The 21,223-nt window shown below is 36.5% G+C and overlaps 1 protein-coding gene across 1 annotated transcript; it reads left to right on the plus strand.

The window, feature by feature from the left end:
- The first annotated feature begins 13,765 nt into the window (after positions 1–13,765).
- LOC117622715 (probable splicing factor 3A subunit 1) lies at positions 13,766–16,397 on the plus strand. Its single transcript, XM_034353478.1, has one exon. It carries the CDS (start codon positions 13,950–13,952, stop codon positions 16,299–16,301), a length of 2,352 nt encoding a protein of 783 aa, XP_034209369.1. The 5' UTR covers positions 13,766–13,949; the 3' UTR covers positions 16,302–16,397.
- Positions 16,398–21,223: the final 4,826 nt, after the last annotated feature.

Consider the following 21,223-nt stretch of genomic DNA (forward strand, 5'->3'; position numbering starts at 1 on the left):
AGTAAAACCATCCCAACAGCCAGAACATCTCAAGTAACAGATCTCATCTCCAGTTTTCCACTAATACTAGATATCAGAGCATACTTTAAAGTTTTCAAGTTTCAAAGATTTTCTACAAACTCTACCTTTGTGCGGAAGCTATAATTGGCCCGGTGGTGGATCCCGCGTACTTCTACAGCCTGGGGGCGAAAACAGTTTGAAGATGTGAGTGGACCAAACATAAGAATTCTTGAAAACAGTTTAACAATCATAATAACCCCCACTATAAAAATTGTTAAATAAACTGAATACGTACATTCCATTTAAAGCCTTCTAAACTCAAAGCATTCCACGTAAATCATAATCAAGCTCGATAAATTTTATTCAAAAGCACTGAAATCAAAGCTTGTATAAAACACTGAAATCAAACTTGTATAAAAGCACTGTACTCAAACCTTGTAAAACTGAACAAAACTATATAAATGTATCAATGCCTGAAAAATTGGAGAAGCTGATATAAAATAACTGAAAGTCATAATTAAATAAGAGAAAACCCAAAATCCTTTGAAAATACCACCTATTTGTACCCCTGTCATAACCGTCAATTCCCTGGCAGGTCTCGGGCGTCACACAGGCTACCCGAGCCGCAAACTGGCGAAATCAGGGGACTATGATCAGCCTGTCCCGCCGGCAGATTCCTCGATGACACCAAGTCAGCTCGAGTCGCTCTGGCAGGATGCAGGGGACCGTAGTCAGCCTGATCCGCAATCCTGGCAGGTCTCGGGGACACAGAGTCAGCCGAGCCGCAATCCTGGCAGGTCTCGGGACACCAAGTCTGCCGAGCCGCAAATCCTGGCACTCACGGTCCGAGCGTCCCCGAAACTCGTGAGGCAAGTCAAGTGCACTGACTAACTGAAATCGGACTGGATGTCCGTAGACATCGGTCCAACTCTGGGTAATCACCAAAAATGAATGGGTACGAGGTGGTTTTAAAATAAATTCCTTTAGAAAAATCTGAATAATAACTGAAATCTTAAGTTGTGCTGTTGTCTCATCTGATTCCAACCTCAAACTCTATTTCTATAACTTGTAAATAAGCAGCATAGACTTATAGAACTGTTACTGTACTGATCATGTTCAGAGCCGTAATAAAACTTACTCAAGATCAAATAAAGAAATTTATTCAAATAAATTCATTTCTACAAACTTATTTATATAAAATCAATATAAACTCATTTATAAAACTTATTTATATAAAATCACATCAAATCATTCATGAAATCTGATTTATGAAAGAAAGTCCACTCACAAATGGTCCGAGCTACTTCGACCCTTCGAAGGTCTCCTTTGCAATCCTGTCGGGCTCCTGGTGCCTTACTCGATTGATTTGGTGGTCGGAAGTGAGAGAACGAGCTCCCAAAAATTTTCAGAAAAACTGTTGGAACCAGCCTGTTTCGTGGCAGTTTCCGGCTACTACAGTAGCGGATGGAGGCTGAGGAGGGGCAGGGCTGATAGAGGGAAGTGAGGTGGTTCGTTTGGGACCGGTATTGCCTGAAACGGTGGCCTGAGTTGGGAGAAATCGCTGTCTGAAGTTGGCTGGTCGAGATGGTTCGAGAGAGAAGGAAGCTGGGTTTATAAAACTGAACTTCGAAATATTTACGGTTCTGCCACTGAGACTCTTTTGACCATAACTCCTTCGTTACAACTCCGATTCGGGTCTACTCCGTGTCTACGGACTCGTTTCGCCGTGCTCTACGCAACGGCGTAATCGGAATTACCAAATTCTTTCCCGATCAAAAAGTCAACTTTTTCCTTATTAAATAATGCGAGGGTAAAATTGTCTTTTTGCTAAAAAATATTTTCCTTACTTTTTTAGATATTTTCTTTCTTTTTAGATATTTTATTTTGGGTTATTACACCTTGGGCCTTGGGGCTCTTGGACTCTGTGATTTAAATTAAACTCGATTAGTTAATTAATTAACTAATTATTTGAATTATTTTTAAAATTCAAATATCATATAATGTTTTTGTTTGATTGAGTTTGTCCTGTAAATTCGCAAAGAACATCCATATCATCATTCTTGTATAGCCCCATAGATAAACACACAAATTTCGCTAGAAATCAAAGCCCTAGTGCTAGGACTTTGATTTAGAAAGTTGTATCCTAATGGAGCAAACACCATATTTAATTTCATTATTCTATTTGTTGTTTAAATTATAATTACTAATTAAAGTAATTAAAAAAAGGCTAACATATTACTCAATTACATATTAAATTAAAGATGTAGGCCAAAAAAAAGAGTCAAGAAACTAATTTTATATATTTTTAAAAATTAAATAATAATTTAAAAAAAACTTGTCCCGACAAAAGTTCGTCGGCACAGGTCTATGCGGGCGAAATTTTTGGGATTAAATTTTCTATTTATATATCAATAAAAAAAGGACACACCCAGCGCCTAGGTGCCACGTGTCAAAACAGTAAAGCCGGGTGGCTATACTATTTTTTTTTTTAAAAAGAAAAATGAGTATAGCCGCACGGCTATACTATTTCTTAAAAAAATTCAAAAAAGCTAGAGTTTTGAAGAATTGCTTGGAGGTTTTTTGTCAAGCCTCTGGTCAAACAGTAAATTCTGATAAATTTGCTATCTTTTGTTTTCCTAACACTCGTAAGGATATAGCTAAGGAAATCAGTTGTATTTGTGGCTCTCCTCTAATTGAAGATCTTGGAAGGTACCTGGGCATGCATCTAGTGCATTCTTGAATTGATAAAAGGACTTATAGCAACTTAATTGACAAAGTGCATAAAGGACTTGCTGCTTGGAAGCGTAAATTTCTCTCTTTAGTTGGTAGAGCTACCCTTATTCAATATGTTACTTTGACTGTACCTGTTTATGCAATGCAAACAGCTAAACTGCCTACTAGTGTGTGTGATGCACCTGATAAATTAAATCAAAATTTTTTTTGGGGTGGGAGTGAGAAAATGAGCAAGGTCCATCTTTATCAGTGGGATCTTGTTTGTAGGCCTAAGAGTAAAGTGGGCTTGGGTTTTAAAAAAATGGTGCTATGAATCAAGCAGTGTGAAGGTAATCCAAGATATTAGATGTCTTTAGGTCTCTGTGTACAATCTGCAGCTTGCAACCAGTGTGAGGGTAATCCAATCCTGAAAATATCAGTAGCCGTGTTATTTTGTTCTTTTTATCGTGATTCTGAATGTAAACTGTTTTTTTTTAATTATTGGTGGAAAGGAGGAGCTCCTCTTAATTTTAAGGAGCCAAGCTTTACTTTCTTCCTCACACATTGTATCCTTACTATTCATACAACTACTAGTACTTTACCGCTTGCGGGTGTATAACCTTTTTAGTTAAAAGTCTCTCTTTCCAAGTCAAAACCTTTTTAGTTATATCTGCACACATCCAATCCAAGAGTGTATTATCAGTAATAATGCAATTTACAAAGGAAACAAACGAGAGAAAATAAACCAAACATACACTTTCCACCACATGACTGTTCATATCTATTGTTAAAATTTGGCACCTGAAGTCCAGTATATGTGAGACAAATGATAATGATGAATAGAAAATTTAATTGTAAGGACTAGTTAAGGAAACCCAAACTTTTATTGTTAACAAACTTGGAAATTTTATGAAAACCCAAAAAATAGTACTTTTTAGACACTCAATTTTTCATGATCCAGGAATTTACTTTCTACATCCAACCACGTTTACGATTATACCAAAACTTACTATTAAAAATTATTATGTATTTCTTTAAAATTAAAGAGAAAAAGGAGCAACTATACCAGTCATGCAATACTAGACTAATTAGTGGATGGTGGTTGTAGCTATTTTTGGATATCATGGACGAAAATACAACTCAGGTGTACAAGTTTAGAGACCATTGCAATAATTAAGTCCAAAATATATTAATATTAATATATGAGTATTGTACCTGCAGAAAATATATGGTGTTGCAAATTTCCATTGGCCACTTATTCATAAACAAGTGCCACAGTGTCACCTTCATCGCAATACCCAATTAGAGAAACCAAGTTTGTATGGTGAATTCTCATCAACAGTCCCACATGTTTGAGTTGAAATTAGTCCCACATTGGAACACTAGAGTTCCTTGGAGGTCTTTATAACACTAGAGTTGAAATTTACAGGACAAACTCTTGGAAATAGAATAGTTTGGTTTAGTCATGCAAGTGGCCCAGTCTAGGTCTCATTCTAGGGTGGAAGAAGAGGCTGCAAAGGAATGTCTCGTGGGAATATGACGCTGGGATTGACCAGGTGTTGGTAACTGTTGTAACTGGACTGTTGATTTCTGTGGGGTTTGGTGACCAAAATTGATTTTAACTGTACCATCTAAATATTGTTGTATGTAGTCTAAATCGCTTAGACTACGTTGGATAGGAACTGGAGGAATCTCAGTGGTTAGGGTCCAATCAGTGGGAAGAGTAACTTCTGACCATTTGATAGAGTGAGGAACTCTAACAGTAGAGTCAGGCGTATGACTTTGGATTAACAATGTTTGACTCTTTGGGCTCTTGTTTAAGGCTTGGAAATTCATGTTTGTACCTGTGACTTTATAATATATTCTGTAAACTAATGCTAGGGGTTGGCTTCCTGGCAAAACATCATAACCTTCAGTTTTAATATTTAAAGTGAGTGTTTTTAATATATGTGGATCGCTCAGACTGACTGCAAAATCTGGATAACAATCAAAATGAATTGGGCCATTAGCAAGACTGGACTCAATAATTCCTAATGTACTGTCGTTAAAATTATTACATCTAGCATCACGCAGACAGAGAAGGATTGAAGCTTTTAATCCTAATCTGGTTAAAGGTAACTTGTACTAGACCAATATGAAGAAAATTGTTTCCATCAGTTTTATGTTTTCTTATTGACTCAAGATTAAGTAACCGACATGTCTCATGATTTTTACTTAGGGCATAAACTTGTTCAACTGTTTTAACATGGGTGGTTGACTTAAAACTGGATAATGACCATTTTTTCTTATAGATGTCTTGACTAGGGACTCGAGATATATTCCAATCTTTATAATCTAGATTACTATTATTCTCATATTCAATTTGTTCTTCATTTACTATCTCTGGGAGACTACTATTGGCTCTAGAGCTGCTAGAACTATAAGAGTTGGTTCTAAGAAAACGACTCATTTTTACTCAAGGTTCTGGGTTTAGATTCCTAAAGAAGAAGATGAACAGAAACTTCTGATACAGACTCCATAGGTAACAGGACACCTAAAATTCTCTCGCCCTCCTCCTAATGCCACTACCGCTCAGGCCTTCCTGGGACTTACTATTTGGAATGGGTCTTACAATCCGGACACTAAGAGAGAGAAGGACAGGTGAACTGAAAGACCAGAAGAAGAAAAGAAGAAACTGAACACTTACAACTCAGAAAACCTAAACCAGCCACTTGGGTTGGATGAGTTGCAAACTTAGACTAACTCTTCAACACTTACGGCTTTGATACCAGAAGGGGTCTAGAACCAGTTACAAGAAGAAGAACAATGAAGGCTGGTGTAAACACATAGATTATAGAATAGACGCAACTTATGCATGAAGCAAATTAATGAATATATGAAAATAGATGCAATGAAAATAAGCATTAATCAAAATAATCAATTCTCAAAACATCTCAAATAAATTGATAACTTGGAGAATGCAAAACACTTACAAAGATCCTAGTTTCACCACTTTAGTTCTTCAAAAGATTGGTACTGATAGAACTTTTGAAACTCAGAAAATTATAGTGTACTAAAATTACATTCTGAGAGAAGATAGAGGTCGGGGCCTTCTTAAATAGACAAATAAAACAGGCTCTGATAACTTTTGGTGAGCTGGCAGCTTTGGATGCTTGTGAAAAGTAACTGTTGAGGCACGCGTAAGCTTTTGCTTTTACTGAGTGCTGCAACTTTTACTTTGTCGGGGAATCTCGAAAAGAACACAGCTTTCAGACTGATGAATGCATGGGTTCGGATGCTTTTCTTCAGGGCTCATGATGCGAGGCGACTTTTACTTTAGCTTTAATCATCCCCTAGATTGAAAGGACCAAAATCATAGGGGTCTTGCTCATCTGGATAATCACTCCACCGCATTTTTGGGGCTGGCTTGTTGACTGGCTGGCTTTGGTTTACTAGTAGATGTTTGTGACACAGGAGAGGCATCACTGTCTGCATCATCATTCATCTGAGAGGCTTGAAGCATTAACTGGCGAGCAAGATCTTTTAGTTCAGACTTAGATCTTCCCTCGATTGGGAGAGAAGAGTGTGATGTGGCAGGAGAGCTCTTTTTCTCAGGGTGCGGATTCCTGACTGGAGGAAAATCAGCATAAACATAATTTGCAATACGCTCAAGTTTAAATTTATCCCACCATTTGATTGAAAACTGGCGAGCTAAGACTCTGGTTTCCCAATTGACCTGATAGGACCATTTGAGGATCCAAGGGACTTTATATTTGGCAACAAAATGGAGAAGGTTGGGGAAGAACAGTTCAGATTCTTTGAACTTATTTTTATTAGTAAAATAATTGACTAAGTCTTGCATAGGAGGAGGAAATAGATCAATGACTGGACCATGTTTTTCCCACCAGTGATTGAACCAGTAAGGAAAATGACTTTTGAATTTGCTATCAAAATTTAAGAACCAGGAGTGACTAAAATCAACTGTTTGGTGAAGCAAGATAGAATACCATGCTTCGATATAATCATAATAGCTATATTGAAGTTCTGATTGGAGAACTTTGAGATCATAGGGGTGACTACTCCATTCATTTTCATTGAGAATTTGGTGAATGTAAAGTGAATGATAGAGGATGATATGAGGATTTTCTCTATCTTTAATTGGCTTAATGGTGATGGAATGGGTCTCATGAAGGATATCTCTATAATATTTTAAATTCTTAAATGGTGCAAGGGGAATGAAATGACTATTTGGTGGAAAATAAGATTTAGCAATAGTGATGGGATTAGCAACTGAATTATATCTGGACTCAATGACAAACAGGTGACTATGACTCTTGATCATGTATGGAGATGTCTTATGGTAAGAAGCAACTGGGGGATTAGTGACGGCAATATCCTGGAAAGGATCATGACTGGAAATGAGACTGGAAACTAGGGTGAACCTGGCCGACTGTGGCTCCTAAGTTGGCAAATCTGTTACTGATTTGGATAGGAGAGCATCCCGGGAAGGGGACGATCTGGGAAGGAGGCTCATATTTAGTTTGACTCATTGATGGTGGGAGGACTCGGAGTGACTGGGGTTGACTTGGTTGGCTTGATTGACCAATTTGACTCTTTTGTTTATCATCTTTTTCTCTTTCTTTTCTTCTTTCTGCCATTGTTTTCCCTGCAGAAATTCTCTGATAAGGAAATCAGGAATAGAATTCTCACTTCCTCTCAAATATTCAATATCAAAATAAAAAATACTCAAAATAGCTTGCCATCTCGCAAATATTTGTTTAGATGCAATATTTTGAACATCTTTTTCTAATACATGCTTAGCAGACTTACAATCAACACGGACTAAAAAATTTTGATTTAATAAATCAGACTGAAATTTGTTAATGCATAATACAATAGATAGTATTTCTTTCTTAATAGTACTATAATTAATTTGAGACTGAGACCAAGTGCCAGAATGGAATCGAATAATTTGCTCAGAGTGATTGGAGTTGACTCTTTGTTTGAGGATGCCGCCATAACCTACATTAGAAGCATCAGTTTCAACAATTTTAAATGAATTAGCAGAAGGAATACCAAGACAGGGAAGAGTCTTGATATGAGTTTTGATCTGTTTGACAATTTCAGTATGAGCAGCGACCATGGAGGAGGATTATTTTGGAGACGATCAAATAAAGGCTTACATTGTTTTCTCAGATTTTGATAAAAGTTAGAGACATAATTTAGAGATCCTAGAAATCTCTGGAGCTGACTCTTGTCTACGATTTGGTCAGGAAACTTATCAGCAAACTGGATGACTCGATCTATGAGACTAATCTGTGACTGGCAGATATTAAACCCAAGGAATCTCACATTTGTTTGGAATAACTTAATTTTCTTAGCAGAAATGACTAAACCATTTTGTTTAACTATCTGTAAAAACTTATACAGGTGTTTCCAGTGTTGTTCTATGGACTCAGAGAATATAAGCACATCATCAATATAAACTATGGAAAAATGGCTGAAAGGATTAAAGATCTCATTCATTATATTCTGGAATTCACTAGGCGCATTTTTAAGACCAAAAGGCATAACATTCCACTCATAATGACCAAAAGGAGTAACAAAAGCAGTTTTATATCTATCAGCCTCAGAAATTTGAATTTGCCAAAATCCACTTTTCATATCAAACTTAAAAAAGATGACTGATTTTTCTAATCTGTTGATTAAATCTCTTTTGTTAGGAATTGGGTATCTAATCCATTCTAAGACAGTATTAAGCGGTTTGTAATTAATGACTAGTCTTGGAACACCACGTTCTAATTCAGCATTTTTCTGGACATAGAAGGCAGGACAAGACCAAGGCGATTTACTCTTACGGATTATTCCCTTTTTTAGTAGATCGGTAATCTCAATTTTACAAAATTCCATTAACTCTTGGCTCATTTGAATGGGTCTTGCTTTAGTAGGAATATTTTTCTCACTAAAGGTTTTGACATAGGGAAGGCAGATAACATGTTGTTTCCTATGCCAGAATGCGTTGGGAAACTCATAACAGACTTCTTGTTTTAGTTTTTCTTCAAATTGCTATATTTGTGATTGTAAAAACTTATGACTTAGTTGTTGCTCAATTCTTTTAGTTTTAACTTCTTCCTGGAGAAATCTTAATTGTTTATCTTTGTTTCGGATGACCTGGACAGATTTGGTGACTGCATTTTTTTGTAATTCTTTTAAATTATGTAACTCAGGTTTACTCAAAAATTCGAACTTGATCTTTTCTCCTAAACAGGTGGAAATGACGCCATCGTGTTCAACCTGGAAAAGGTATAGAAGGGCAATCAACGGCAGACCTAGTATAACTTCATCAGTAATGTTTTTGATTAAAATAAAAAAAGTTTTAAAGCAGATTTTATTTTGACAGACATGGGCTTTAGGGATCTCATAGTTCAATTGGAGGGATTTTCTTGAAGCAATACTTAATGATTCTCTTGACTTTTTGTAATACTTAGTTGGGATTAGGCCTTCTTGAATACAATCAAAGTCGGCTCCGGAATCAAAAAGGGCAACTGTATTAACTCAAAATTTTTAACAAATATAGTGACTCGAGCATACCATTTTCTAAAATTTACATGTTTAATTAAATTAACGGCTTGTTATTGTATAGAGTTTTCTTCGTCTGAGTTAGTGGAACTTTCTGGTTTAGACTCAGAAATTCTCTTTTCTAAGAGGTTAACCAAATCTTGTTTTATCTCATAATTTTCAGTTTGTAATTTTTGACTTATTTGTCTTAACTCAATGATTTCTTTTTTGACCGTTTTTATTTCTAATTGTAAATCCTGTAAAGTGACTTGTTTCTTTTTCTTAAATTTATCTAAAGTTGTATTCAGATTTATCTTTTGGGTAGACTGTTTTGGTTCTTCTTGAATGATAACTTTTCTTAATTTCTTCAGGTACTCAGATTTTAATTCTGGATTTTCAACTTTGCTTATTAAATCAATTAATAGTTCTTCTTGTTCTTCCTGTTTGGTGAGGACACTGATTGACTTAAATTTACAATAATTATCTTGGCAACCAAATTGGATTCTAGGATAACTGGGTTGTGACTCAGAAGAATATATTTCAGAAGACTCAGTATGACTAATCATAGTTTCGTTCTCACTGGATTCAGAATTTCTTAACTCAAGGACTTGGATTAATTTGTTTTTATCTTCATCCGTGATTTTTAATTGTTTGATTGTGTCTTTAACTTTACAATTATTAGCATAATGACCATACTTTTGACATTTGTAACATTTCACTTTTCTTTTGTCGGTCTTTTTCTTAAAGCTATTATTCTTATCTCTATTATGACTCTTTTTCCAATTTTTCCGAGGGGAGAACCTTTTTTTACTATAAAATTCTTTATCTTCATTATTATGTTGGAATGACCGCTTTCTACGCGAATAATGGCGGTTTTTTCTAAGCTGCCGGCTCGGATGACTAGATTTATTTTTTCTAGATGGGGGAACAGACATTAAACACCATATTGTTCGCACAAATTACCTAACTCATATTTGGCAGAATTTCTTTCAGATTGGATTTGTTTACCAATTTTCATATCCACACACATTCGCATTCTGACTTGATTAATGGTACTGATTATGTTTCCATAAGTTAAGCTATCCCAATCAATATGACATTGTTCATTACTAAGGGTTGATCGGATTTTATGGGCAAATAAGTTTGGCAATCGATTAACAAATTTTTCTTTCCAGAATGGTTGGTTACTGTCTTCTCTGATCATGACTCTGGAAATCAACACATTACTTTACACAATAGTCGATCACTTTATTGGAACTATATATATATAAGTTTAGTTGAGAACCAATCTATTTCAAGTTTATATATACCAATCTATTTCAAGTTTATATAAATGACGAGTTATGGTTTTCAAACCCACCGCTAGGGTACCCCTCAAGTTGCCTTGAGATAGTTTGTTATTTTGATGATGTCCCACATTCGGGGACGCCTGAACCGTGTGGTGCGAGGATTGTGGCTCAGATTGAAGTGTTATCTCTGAGACCTGCGAGGATTACGGCTCAAATTGAAGTGTAATCTCTGAGACCTGCGAGGAATGCGGCTCGGTTAACTTTATGGTTCCGAGACTTGCGAGGATGGAATTGATGGACTAACATTGGAATTGACGGATTATTATTGGAATTGACGGATATATGGAATTGATGGCATATATGGAATTGACGGTATTAAGGGAATTGACGAATCAGAAATGGGGGTACGCCTAGGTGGAGAGAATTTAAGTTCTGAGATGCATTTAAACTAAATTGAGGATTTTATACAGTTACCATTATTTTCTTAAGCGTCACATTTGTTTTACAAGCGATAGATGGAGATATATGTATATATATATATATATATGAACTTTACTTGAGTTCGATACAAGGGTGTTCTTAGCTTATAAATCTTTAACTTATTTTATTTCATTTTATTTTATTTTAGTATGTTTATTTATCTTTATCTTTTATTATTTTATATAGTATTAAATATCTTAAGTTTTTCTAGCATATTTTGCCCCACGAGTCTTAGAGTTATCTGGACTGTGGGAGCGAGAATTGCAGACCAAATTGACCAGATGTCTCCTGAATCCAGCGAGAATTACAGGTCAGGACGTGTCATCATTGGTGTCACGAGGAATTGATGGTTATGGCTTTCCAAGCATGCTTACCTGATATAGATGTTTTTATTTCTTTGTTTGATTATATATTGCCATGTGAGAAATGCTAGGAAGCTTGGAACAGGAAGTTGAGATGAAAAACGAAAACTACGTGTGGCTTGATCCCTTAGTAAGGGTACGTAGGCAGCTTATGGTTACAAGGTGCAGCCGCGAGAGCAAGTAATTAAAGGTATTCCAGCTAAGTTATTATGAAATCTAGCATTGTCCTGGTGATGGTTTAAGAAGTTGAATTTAATGTGGTTAGTAGAATGATTTATTCGTTTCATTGAGGCTTGAGGCCAGAATGTTGTGATGCTTGATTTCCTGGATATAAATTGATATATGCTGAACGCTTGAGAAATTTTAAATTTTTGTTGACAGGTAGAAATTTTGGGAAATGAGTAAATTACAGGGGAAACTCTGCCGAATTTTCGGTAGAAGATAATCTTATTTTAAAAGTGGATTTTTAGTTAGAAGGGCAGTTTGGTCTTTGTGCCAGGCTTTAGCCAGGTATCGGACACTCACAGGGTTCGGCTCGGATTCCAAAATGAAATTTGGGTCGGGTCTTGTCACAAACTGCCACCTCCAGCTGGCGAATTATTTGGTGCTTCAATCGTAAGGGTTCGAAACCAATTGGCAGCACTTTGTGGGCAAGGCAAGCCGAACTCTGAGCGGGGATTAATCCTACCCTTCGAACGTGAGGACACCTCGTGATATTTACCAAATAAACAAAAATAAAACAAACTAGGCTGAGCTGGGCCATGAGCTGACCTTGTTGGACTGAGCCGTGAGGGAATCAGAGGTTTCAAAACCTAAGTCCAATTCGTACCCAACCTTAAACAAACTAGGCTGAACGAGCCTAACCATCAAATCAAGCTGAGCTATCCACTTTGACCCGCGGGCTGCTAGCCATATGATGACCTCTAATTTCTATTGCTTAAATATATATCACATTTGTTAGGTTACGTAGAGACTAAAAGGTCAAGAGGGTTTTATTAGTTACCGATATGTTATACTTTATATTTTAACCCAGACTTGTTATGCTTTATACTAATCAGTGAAACCTATGAGGGAAAATTTGATATCTTTGGTTGAGCTTGGGAAATTTTTTTCCCCCACCTAAGAAAGTATTTAATGTAACTTTTTAGGATTAGCTTACCCTTGTTATAATTCTCTAATACCACTTTTGATCTTTTTTGGAAAAACTTTTCATATTCCTTTTTCTTTAACCTATGATTTTTCAAAGGTTACATTTGGTGATCTTCAGAGCATCTCCAAGGGAGATGTCAAATGAAAAATGTTAAATTTGAATTTGAAGGTTTATGTGGCAATTTGACATTTTGTAAAAAATTTAACTCCACTCAAAATGCCAAATATCATATTATTTTATTATATTTTAAAAAACAAATGGGACTCATTTGATGCATAAAGTTTTAAAAGAGAGTGAATGATAATGGAATTCATGACCAAAAAAAATATTAAAAATATATTTGACATCAAACCTTTTGATATATTATTTTTGACATATCTCTTTCAGTCCTCAAATCTATGTATGATTTGACTATTCAATTGAACCCTTTAATTTTTGTTATTTTATATTCATGTGATAATTTTACATATTTCGGAGATACTCTTTAGTCCAGAGGTTACATTAGCAACTTTATTAGCTTGCTTATTGGTCTGACACAAAATTGGCTGCTCAAATCTAAAGGGATATGACTTGCTGGTATTTTTTTTTTTCTCGGTAACCAAGAGGATCCCCAATGGCATGGAAATAGACAAATAAAATGCAATAGTGTTGGCTCCATTGAAGAGAAGCAAACTACCGACACTCAAAATGTTGTTGTAGTGACAAATGGATCTTCATATGGAGGGCAGGAGAGGGCCCTGAAAATAATGAAGCATACCACTCCCATGAGGTTACAAAAGCTTAAGCAAGGCAAATTAGTTTATTTTCTTCTTTTCTTAAGGAATATTTCATTGGATCTGATCTTCTTTTTTATGTAATGTAAGAGAAAAAAATTGTTAAAGCATTAATAAATTTTAATTAAAAATGGGAATGGAAACTAATTAGTGCTTTAACAATTTTTTATTCCCCTAACTAGAAGAAAGAGGAGATCGTATGAAAATGCAACCAATTATTTCCCTTCCTTCTGCTTAATCTTCCTCGAATTTCCAACTTTACCCTTCAAACTAAAACAACCAAATAAAAACTTTTTGTTGAGTTGGGCCAATGAATACAGAAAGTGGTTTCCTAGTCCATTAAGGAATGATAAAATTGGAAATTATATTCTCAACTCTTTGTACGAAATTAACGCCAGGCCATGGCGGTTTAGCAATCCGAAGGCACCTAGGAGACGGATTCCTGCTCAAATTAGGTTAAAAATCTCTATATAAAGGACATAGGTGATACTTATTTCACACAATCCCTCAAAGAGCTAGCCCTAAGGTACTCTTCTCTCTGCGTAATAAAACTTTAATATCTGGTGTTTGAATTCTCTCTCTTTCAACTGGTACTAGATAGATTATCTGCCAGTTAAAGCGTTAGTGTTGTGTTTTTGTGGAAGCTATGGGTAAGGTTGATGTTGATCGACGACCAATAGGATTCTTTTTGCCCATACAGGCTCCTCCTGATGACGATGAAAGTAGCGTTTTACCTATCTCAGCATCCCAAGGGACTGAAGTTAGTAAGGATGAGAAGCAATTCATGAATAAGGAGGAGGAGTTGAGCAAAACCAACTTGCCTTGTACTTCAGTTACGACGCATACTAGGGCTATTGGGATCATATATCCTCCCCTAGACATCAGAAACATTGTTGAAAAAACTGCTGAATTCGTGGCGAAAAATGGACCTGAATTTGAGCAGAGGGTCTTAGCTAAGAATACTGGAAATGCAAAGTTCAACTTTTTGATTTCCTCAAGTCCCTTCCATGCATATTATCAGCATCGGTTGTCTGAATTCCGTGGACAGCAACCTTCTTCTCAGTTTGCAGATTCTGCTGCACCCGAGTCGGCCCCACCAGCTCCGGCTGCAGACCGTGAAGCAGGAGGAGCACCAAAGCCTGACCTCTCTGCCCACTTTAAACCAGCGTGCAAAGTGCTCGAAACACCAGAGGCCGAGCAGTATACTGTTCGGCTTCCTCAAGGAATAACTGGAGAAGAGTTGGATACTGTTATGCTCACAGCCCAGTTTGTGGCTCGAAATGGGAAATCTTTTTTGACAGGATTGACAAGCAGAGAAATCAATAACCCCCAGTTCCATTTTCTGAGGCCTAAGCATAGTATGTTCTCATTTTTCACTTATCTTGCTGATGCGTATTCGAAGGTGTTGATGCCGCCTAAGGGTTTGACAGAGAAGCTTAAGAAAAGTGTTGCAGACAATGCAACCATGCTTGAAAGGTGCGTGAATCGACTGGAGTGGGAACGTTCACAAGAGCAGGCAAGGCACAAGGCTGAAGATGAAATTGAGCAGGAAAGGATACAAGCGGCTATGATTGATTGGCACGATTTTGTTGTGGTTGAAACGATTTACTTTGCTGATCATGAGGATGAGGATTTACCTCCTCCAACAGCCCCTGAGGAAGTTATAAGGAGAAGCAAGGTCACAAATATGGAAGAAGATATTGTCGAGACTGGTAAGGAGGTGGAAATGGAATTGGATGAAGAAGACTGGAGGACAGACAGACTTGAAGAGAAGGAGACTAAGGTGGCAGAGGATCCAGAACCACCAATAAGAATTGTGAACAACTGGAAGAGACCTGAGGACAGGATCCTTTCCCGAAGAGACCCAACAAAGTATGTCATTTCCCCAATCACTGGGGAGCTTATCCCTATCAATGAGATGTCTGAACACATGAGGATTTCTCTTATTGATCCAAAATACAAGGAGCAGAAAGAACTAATGTTCGCTAAGCTTCGGGTGACTACTCTTGCTCAGGATGATGAAATCTCAAGGAATATTCTGGGCCTTGCACGAACCCGCCCTGACATTTTCGGTACCACAGAGGAAGAAGTTTCTAACGCTGTCAAGGCTGAGATTGCAAAAAAGAATGATGAGCAACCAAAACAGGTCATATGGGACGGTCACACTGGAAGCATTGGCGTCACAGCAAATCAAGCCATTTCACAGAATGATGTATTTAACGAAGATGCAAAGAGTCTTCCTGGTCCAAAACCTGCTGTGCCTTCAGTTCGTCCTCTTCCCGCACCACATGGTCTCGCATTGAATCTACCTCGTGTTCATCCAAACACAGTCCAGTATTCTGCTCCAACTAGCAGTGGCCTCCCTGTACCTCCACCAAGGCCCCCAGTTGTCCAATATCAATCAGTTGCATCACCTGGACCTCCAATGCCCATGAGTTCTGGACAGCAGCCCCTTTCAATGAACCGACAGATGCCTCCATCAATTTCTATGAGTGCACCTAGTATTCCTGTACCACCTCCACCTGGTTCTCAGTTTGCACTCATGCAAGCTTATATCCCCCTTCCTGTTCATCCACCTGTAATGCAAATGATGCCACCACCACCACCTCCACCTCCACCTCAGAGAGCCCCTTCTCCGCTTCCAGAAGAACCTGCACCCAAGCGCCAGAAGCTCGATGATTCCATGCTTATTCCAGAAGATCAGTTTCTAGCACAGCAGCCAGTGCAGGGACCTGTTCGCATCACAGTATCCGTCCCCAATGTTGATGAAGGTAATCGGAAGGGACAGCTGTTGGAGATTACATTGCAGTCTTTATCCGAAACTGTTGGGAGTCTCAAAGAAAAAATTTCTGGGGAGATCCAGCTTCCTGCAAACAAGCAGAAACTGAGTGGAAAACCTGGTTTTCTCAAGGACAATATGTCGCTTGCATATTACAATGTTGGAGCAGGAGAAACACTAACTCTTTCATTAAGAGAGCGCGGTGGAAGAAAGAGATGAACAGATTATCTGACCAAGAATTTACTTGTTACCATGAGAATATATGCAATATATCATGTAGGATTTTCTGAACATAATATTGTTTATTTCGAGTTACTTTCAATGCAAATTTTATTGATGAAATATTTTGCTCTTGGTGAATGCTTGATATCATACAAAGTATTTGATAGATGTTCCAAATTCATGTCAATGCTTCTAGCTCATATGCAAACAAATAAAAACATGCACTTTATTCTTGTGTTCGTCATTGGATAATTCCAACTTATTTTCACTTATTAGCTTATTAATTTCTTTTCCATTCAAGTAGTTATGTGCTGATTCTTAATTTGATTTGAATTTTATGGGGCAGGTTCTTCTCTAACACATGGAAAGTTATGCTGAAAAATAATGGGAAAAAGGCACCTCCTTTCAGTCCAGGAAAGTTTCCTTGCGTTGGGAGTTGCTGAGTACTTTCCAAATTCTTCTTTCTTTCTCAGCTAATCCTATCTTCTCTTTTCCTCTCCCCCTCTCTTTCTCCCTACTTCCTTTGGTTTGTTTTTTTATGCTACACCTCCTCAATATTTGCTTCCTTTTTTCTTTTATGATTACGCTCGCACTAGAGATTGGGATACCTGGTTTTTGACTCACCCAAAGGTAAGATATATTGGGGTTCTTGTTTTCCTTTTCCTTTATTTCTATCTCTGCTTGAATTTTTAGGTTCTCTCTTCTGTTCAAGTGGTTGAAAGATAATTTTTTTATTTCCTCATCTTTACTCCAACTATCTCTAAAATTGGTTTCTTTCACTTACGTTCTTACTTGGTTCCCTTATCTGACGAAATCGAGCCTTGCATGTCTTTACACTTGTTTTATTGCCTTGATCTGCATTCTGCTTCTCTACTTCCACAATTTTATTCCATTTGTTTAGATTTCATCTAGGCCCGAGCCAAGCCCTTTGAAACCTCGGCCCAGCCCACAAAATAAAAAAAACTAGCAAAGCCCGGCCCGGAATTTTGGACGAACCCTACTCTGACTTTATAGAGAAATGATCAAACATCAAAGCGTCATAAAAAAGGAACCAAACAAAAAAACAACATTATCAAATAATTAGGGCTTGGTCTCAATTTACTATATGTAATTAATTAATATCTTATTCTTTTTTTATACTATAATTAAGTAATATGTTAGCCTTTTTGAATTACTTTAATTAGTAATTATATTTTAATTATCATTTAATATATACAAAATAAAGAAAAAGTCCACAAAATAATTAATTTCTATTTATTACGTCTTTTGTGAAATCATTAAGTGTTTTAATTAAATTTCTCCATAGCCCAAGAGCCTTATCCATTACTATTAAGCCATTACTCGAGTATCTATTGTACTTTTCTAGAGTTATTACTTGTATAAAGATTTTAGCACTTTCACGTTTAATAATATATTATACACGTATGCATGTATTTCTTATGTTTAATACACGTATTTTTTTTACAAAAATTTCAATAAGACACAAAATTCACGTATTATAAACAAAATTCTCACATATTATTGAATAAAAATAATATATATTAAAAAAATGGTATAGCCGCACGGCTATAATCAATTGTTTCCTCATTGTTTCTAGCGAAATTTGTGTCTTTATCTATGTAGCTATATAAGATAATATGAATGTTCTTTGCAAATTTACAAGACAAACTCAATCAGACAAAAACATTACATGATATTTGAATTTTAAAAATAATTCAAATAATTAGTTAATTAATTAACTAATCGGGTTTAAATTAAATAGCAGAGCCCAGTAGCCCTAAGGCCCAAGGCCAAACTTTTTATTAATTAAATATATATTAATTCACCATTATATACATAATTCTCACATATTATTTAATAAAAATAATATTTATTAAAAACAAATGGTACAGCTGGACGGCTGCACTCAGTTTTTTAATTGTTTTTTTAAAAATAGTATAGCCGGGCGGCTATACTCGTTTTTAAATGTTTTTTAAAGGTAGCCGCACTGCTATACTCATATGACACGTGTCGCATATGCGATGGGCTGGTCTCTGTATATATGTATATAGTATGGCCGAGCGGCTATACTCGATTATTTTCAAGAATTTTAAGGAATCCGCGCGGCTGTGCGTATTTGAAACAGGAGCGAGGCGCGTCTTTTATATATGTAGCCGCTCGGCTATATCGCCTGGAAAGAATATTGACTATGCCCAGCCTTGAGAGCGAAGATCATCATTTTTGGTCCCGAGCCAGGCAGTTCGAGCTCGCAGAACAAATTGGAAACGCAAATGCAATTCACAAATTGGTGAGAGACAGTGAGTTCTACTTCCTCTCTGCTATCTACTCTCCCTTTTCCTTGAAAATGTACTCTGGAAGCTTGCAATTGGAGACCTACAACCTCTACAGAGCTCTAGAATTTCATATCATCCAAACCATAATTGAATCGTGAGTTTCTTCTTCTAATTTTATCTGTTTTTAACTTGTTTTTTTTAGGTATTTGTGTGGATTTAATGATTTAGATGTTTAGGTTTTCAATCCTGAGAGAAAAGTGTGATGGTTATGAAGCACACCTTCTTCTTCAGTTGGAGGCACAACTTATTGGGGAAGCAAAGCTTAGACTAGAAACAGAGGTAAGAGAATAATTTGAGTCACAGTAATTTAAAGTAGAGTTTATTGAAACGGCAGTGCACCTGCTCTGTGCAGAGCAGGGGAATATATTGCTATCTTCACATCAACTCTGCGTATGTTGAGTCTCTCTGACTGTATTTTTGAAGAGAGCAAGAGAGAGAGAGAGAGAGAGAGAGAGAGAGAGAGAGAGACCAAAAAGATACTTACAGATATAGGAAAGAGTGCTCTTTATCTTTATTTAGATTCTTAAAAGGGCAACACCATAATTGAAGTGGCTTTTCTAATGCAAGAAATCTGTACTGAAGGATTTTGGAAGTTTATTACATGGATTTTTTGTTTTTCAAATTTTCATGTTACTGACTTGTGTGCAGAAATTGGTTATATTATTCTCTGATGATGTTTTGTAATCATAGTGAATTCTTTTTTATCCATGCCGTATGATATGATGCCATAATTCATGTGCTTTCCAATTAACAAAACAAGTAACTGAATCCATGATAATGTGAGATAAAAACATCAGAAGTAGAGTTCTAATAGAGAGGAGGAAGCAGCCATGGGATTGAGGAGTCTCAATTCACATGTTGTCGCAGTACTAATGATGTATGGGGACTTTAAAGGGTATGTGTGGCCCCCTTGGTTATTAATGTTCTTTGGGGATTTGAAAGGGTTTAGGTGTCTATATTAATTAATCTTGTTTGGGGACTGGCTGTTATTATTGATGTATATGGACCCTTTACTTACTGCATGTAGCTGTTCAAAATGCTTAACCTTCTTCCTATATTGTGTGAAGCAGTTAATTGCTAAGCTTAATGAGGAAGATCTACCTGAAGCAGTTTCTATATTCACGGAAGAACTTTTAATGCAAGCTGAGTTGTCTGTAGTAGGATCTTCTGACGATCAAACTATTGCCTACACCGTTGCTACTGTGGCAGCTTGGTTGAGACTTTACCACGTTATAGGTCAGCATTTTATGAATTGGATCCGAGGCAAGATTGAAGGAAATCACCTATACCAAGACTGGTTTGACCGAGGTTGGTTCAAGTTTTTTGGTTGCGTTCATCGAAACTGGTTTGATTTTTATGCTTCTGCTGAGTTTAAGGAGTTGGTTGTGCAAACTGAATTCCTTCTTGATCAATCATGTCAGAATTTGTCCGAGGTCCAGCTTCAAATACTTGATAATCGCTATAGAACTAGCCTAAAAGATGCAGTATCTTTCTTTTCCCATGAATCTGTGCATGCATCTGTCCGAGCTGTAGTTCCTATTCTACCAAAGCCTCCTAAAAGATCTGATGTCTATTTGATTTGTCAGTTGGCTAGTGTAATTTCATTTAAGCAAAATTGTAGCCCTTCATATGATTCAGGTCTTCTAGTGGAGCTGCAACCAAACTATCAAAACTTGGTGAAAAGCTTAACTCCTATTGTGTCGGTGGTGGGCTTTGACAATGTAAAAGTGGGAGAAGTTTTTGATAGCCTTTCACAATTAAGAGAAAATTTTATATCGAAATGTTGAAGAGTCCCAGAAGTTGGTTGGTATTGACCGAAGGCGTATGCATAAGACTTCTCGTGAAAATGTTTCGGTTAACCCAGACTTTATTTCACTGATTAATAAACTTCACAACAAGGAGGACTTCAATGGATTTGTTCATGTCTACTCGCTGGATTTTTCCTCAGACTTCATCTCTGATATTTTTGAAACAGGTAGTTTACTTTGTCTCTAATATCTTTTATATGTTTATACCTTCTAAAAAGCTATGATCTACAGGCTTTGCTTCTATCATATTCACATGCTTGCTTCCAAATGTTTGTACTGAATTAGAAAATTCTACATTAAAATTATGATTAAATTTATCTGATACTTTTCCTACATGCATTAAACTAATGCTCAAATTTTTGTAATCTCCTTTCATATTATAATTCTTAGTCCTAATGCTAATTTTAATATATTTGCTAAATTCTTTTATTGCCATTACATAATTTGGTATGCATCCTATGACTGCTATATTGACACTAAGATCTACTTCGGCTGTTGCTATGGCAGCTTGCAAGTAATTATCCCACCTATCATCATATATGTATACAAGTGCTTTGGTACCTACATGTGCCCTAGTCAGTCCTGCTATTCCTGTCATTATGGTTCCTATATGAATTTGCCTATAATGTGATTTTCTAAGTTGCTCTATTGCTGGCTGACTTAACGGATTAAGAGTAACTTCCTTATCTATACAATTTACTTCATGCTGGCTTATGCTACTTACTAGACTATTTTTATTTTCAAATATACCTAGTTGATACAGGCAACTCTTATTTTT

This window comes from Prunus dulcis, chromosome 3 (assembly GCF_902201215.1).
Source record: "Prunus dulcis chromosome 3, ALMONDv2, whole genome shotgun sequence".
NCBI classification, from domain to species: domain Eukaryota; kingdom Viridiplantae; phylum Streptophyta; class Magnoliopsida; order Rosales; family Rosaceae; genus Prunus; species Prunus dulcis.

Coding starts and splice junctions, on each gene's coding strand:
- LOC117622715 (XM_034353478.1), top strand. CDS start 13,950: ATGGGTAAGGTTGATGTTGATCGACGACCAATAGGATTCTTTTTGCCC.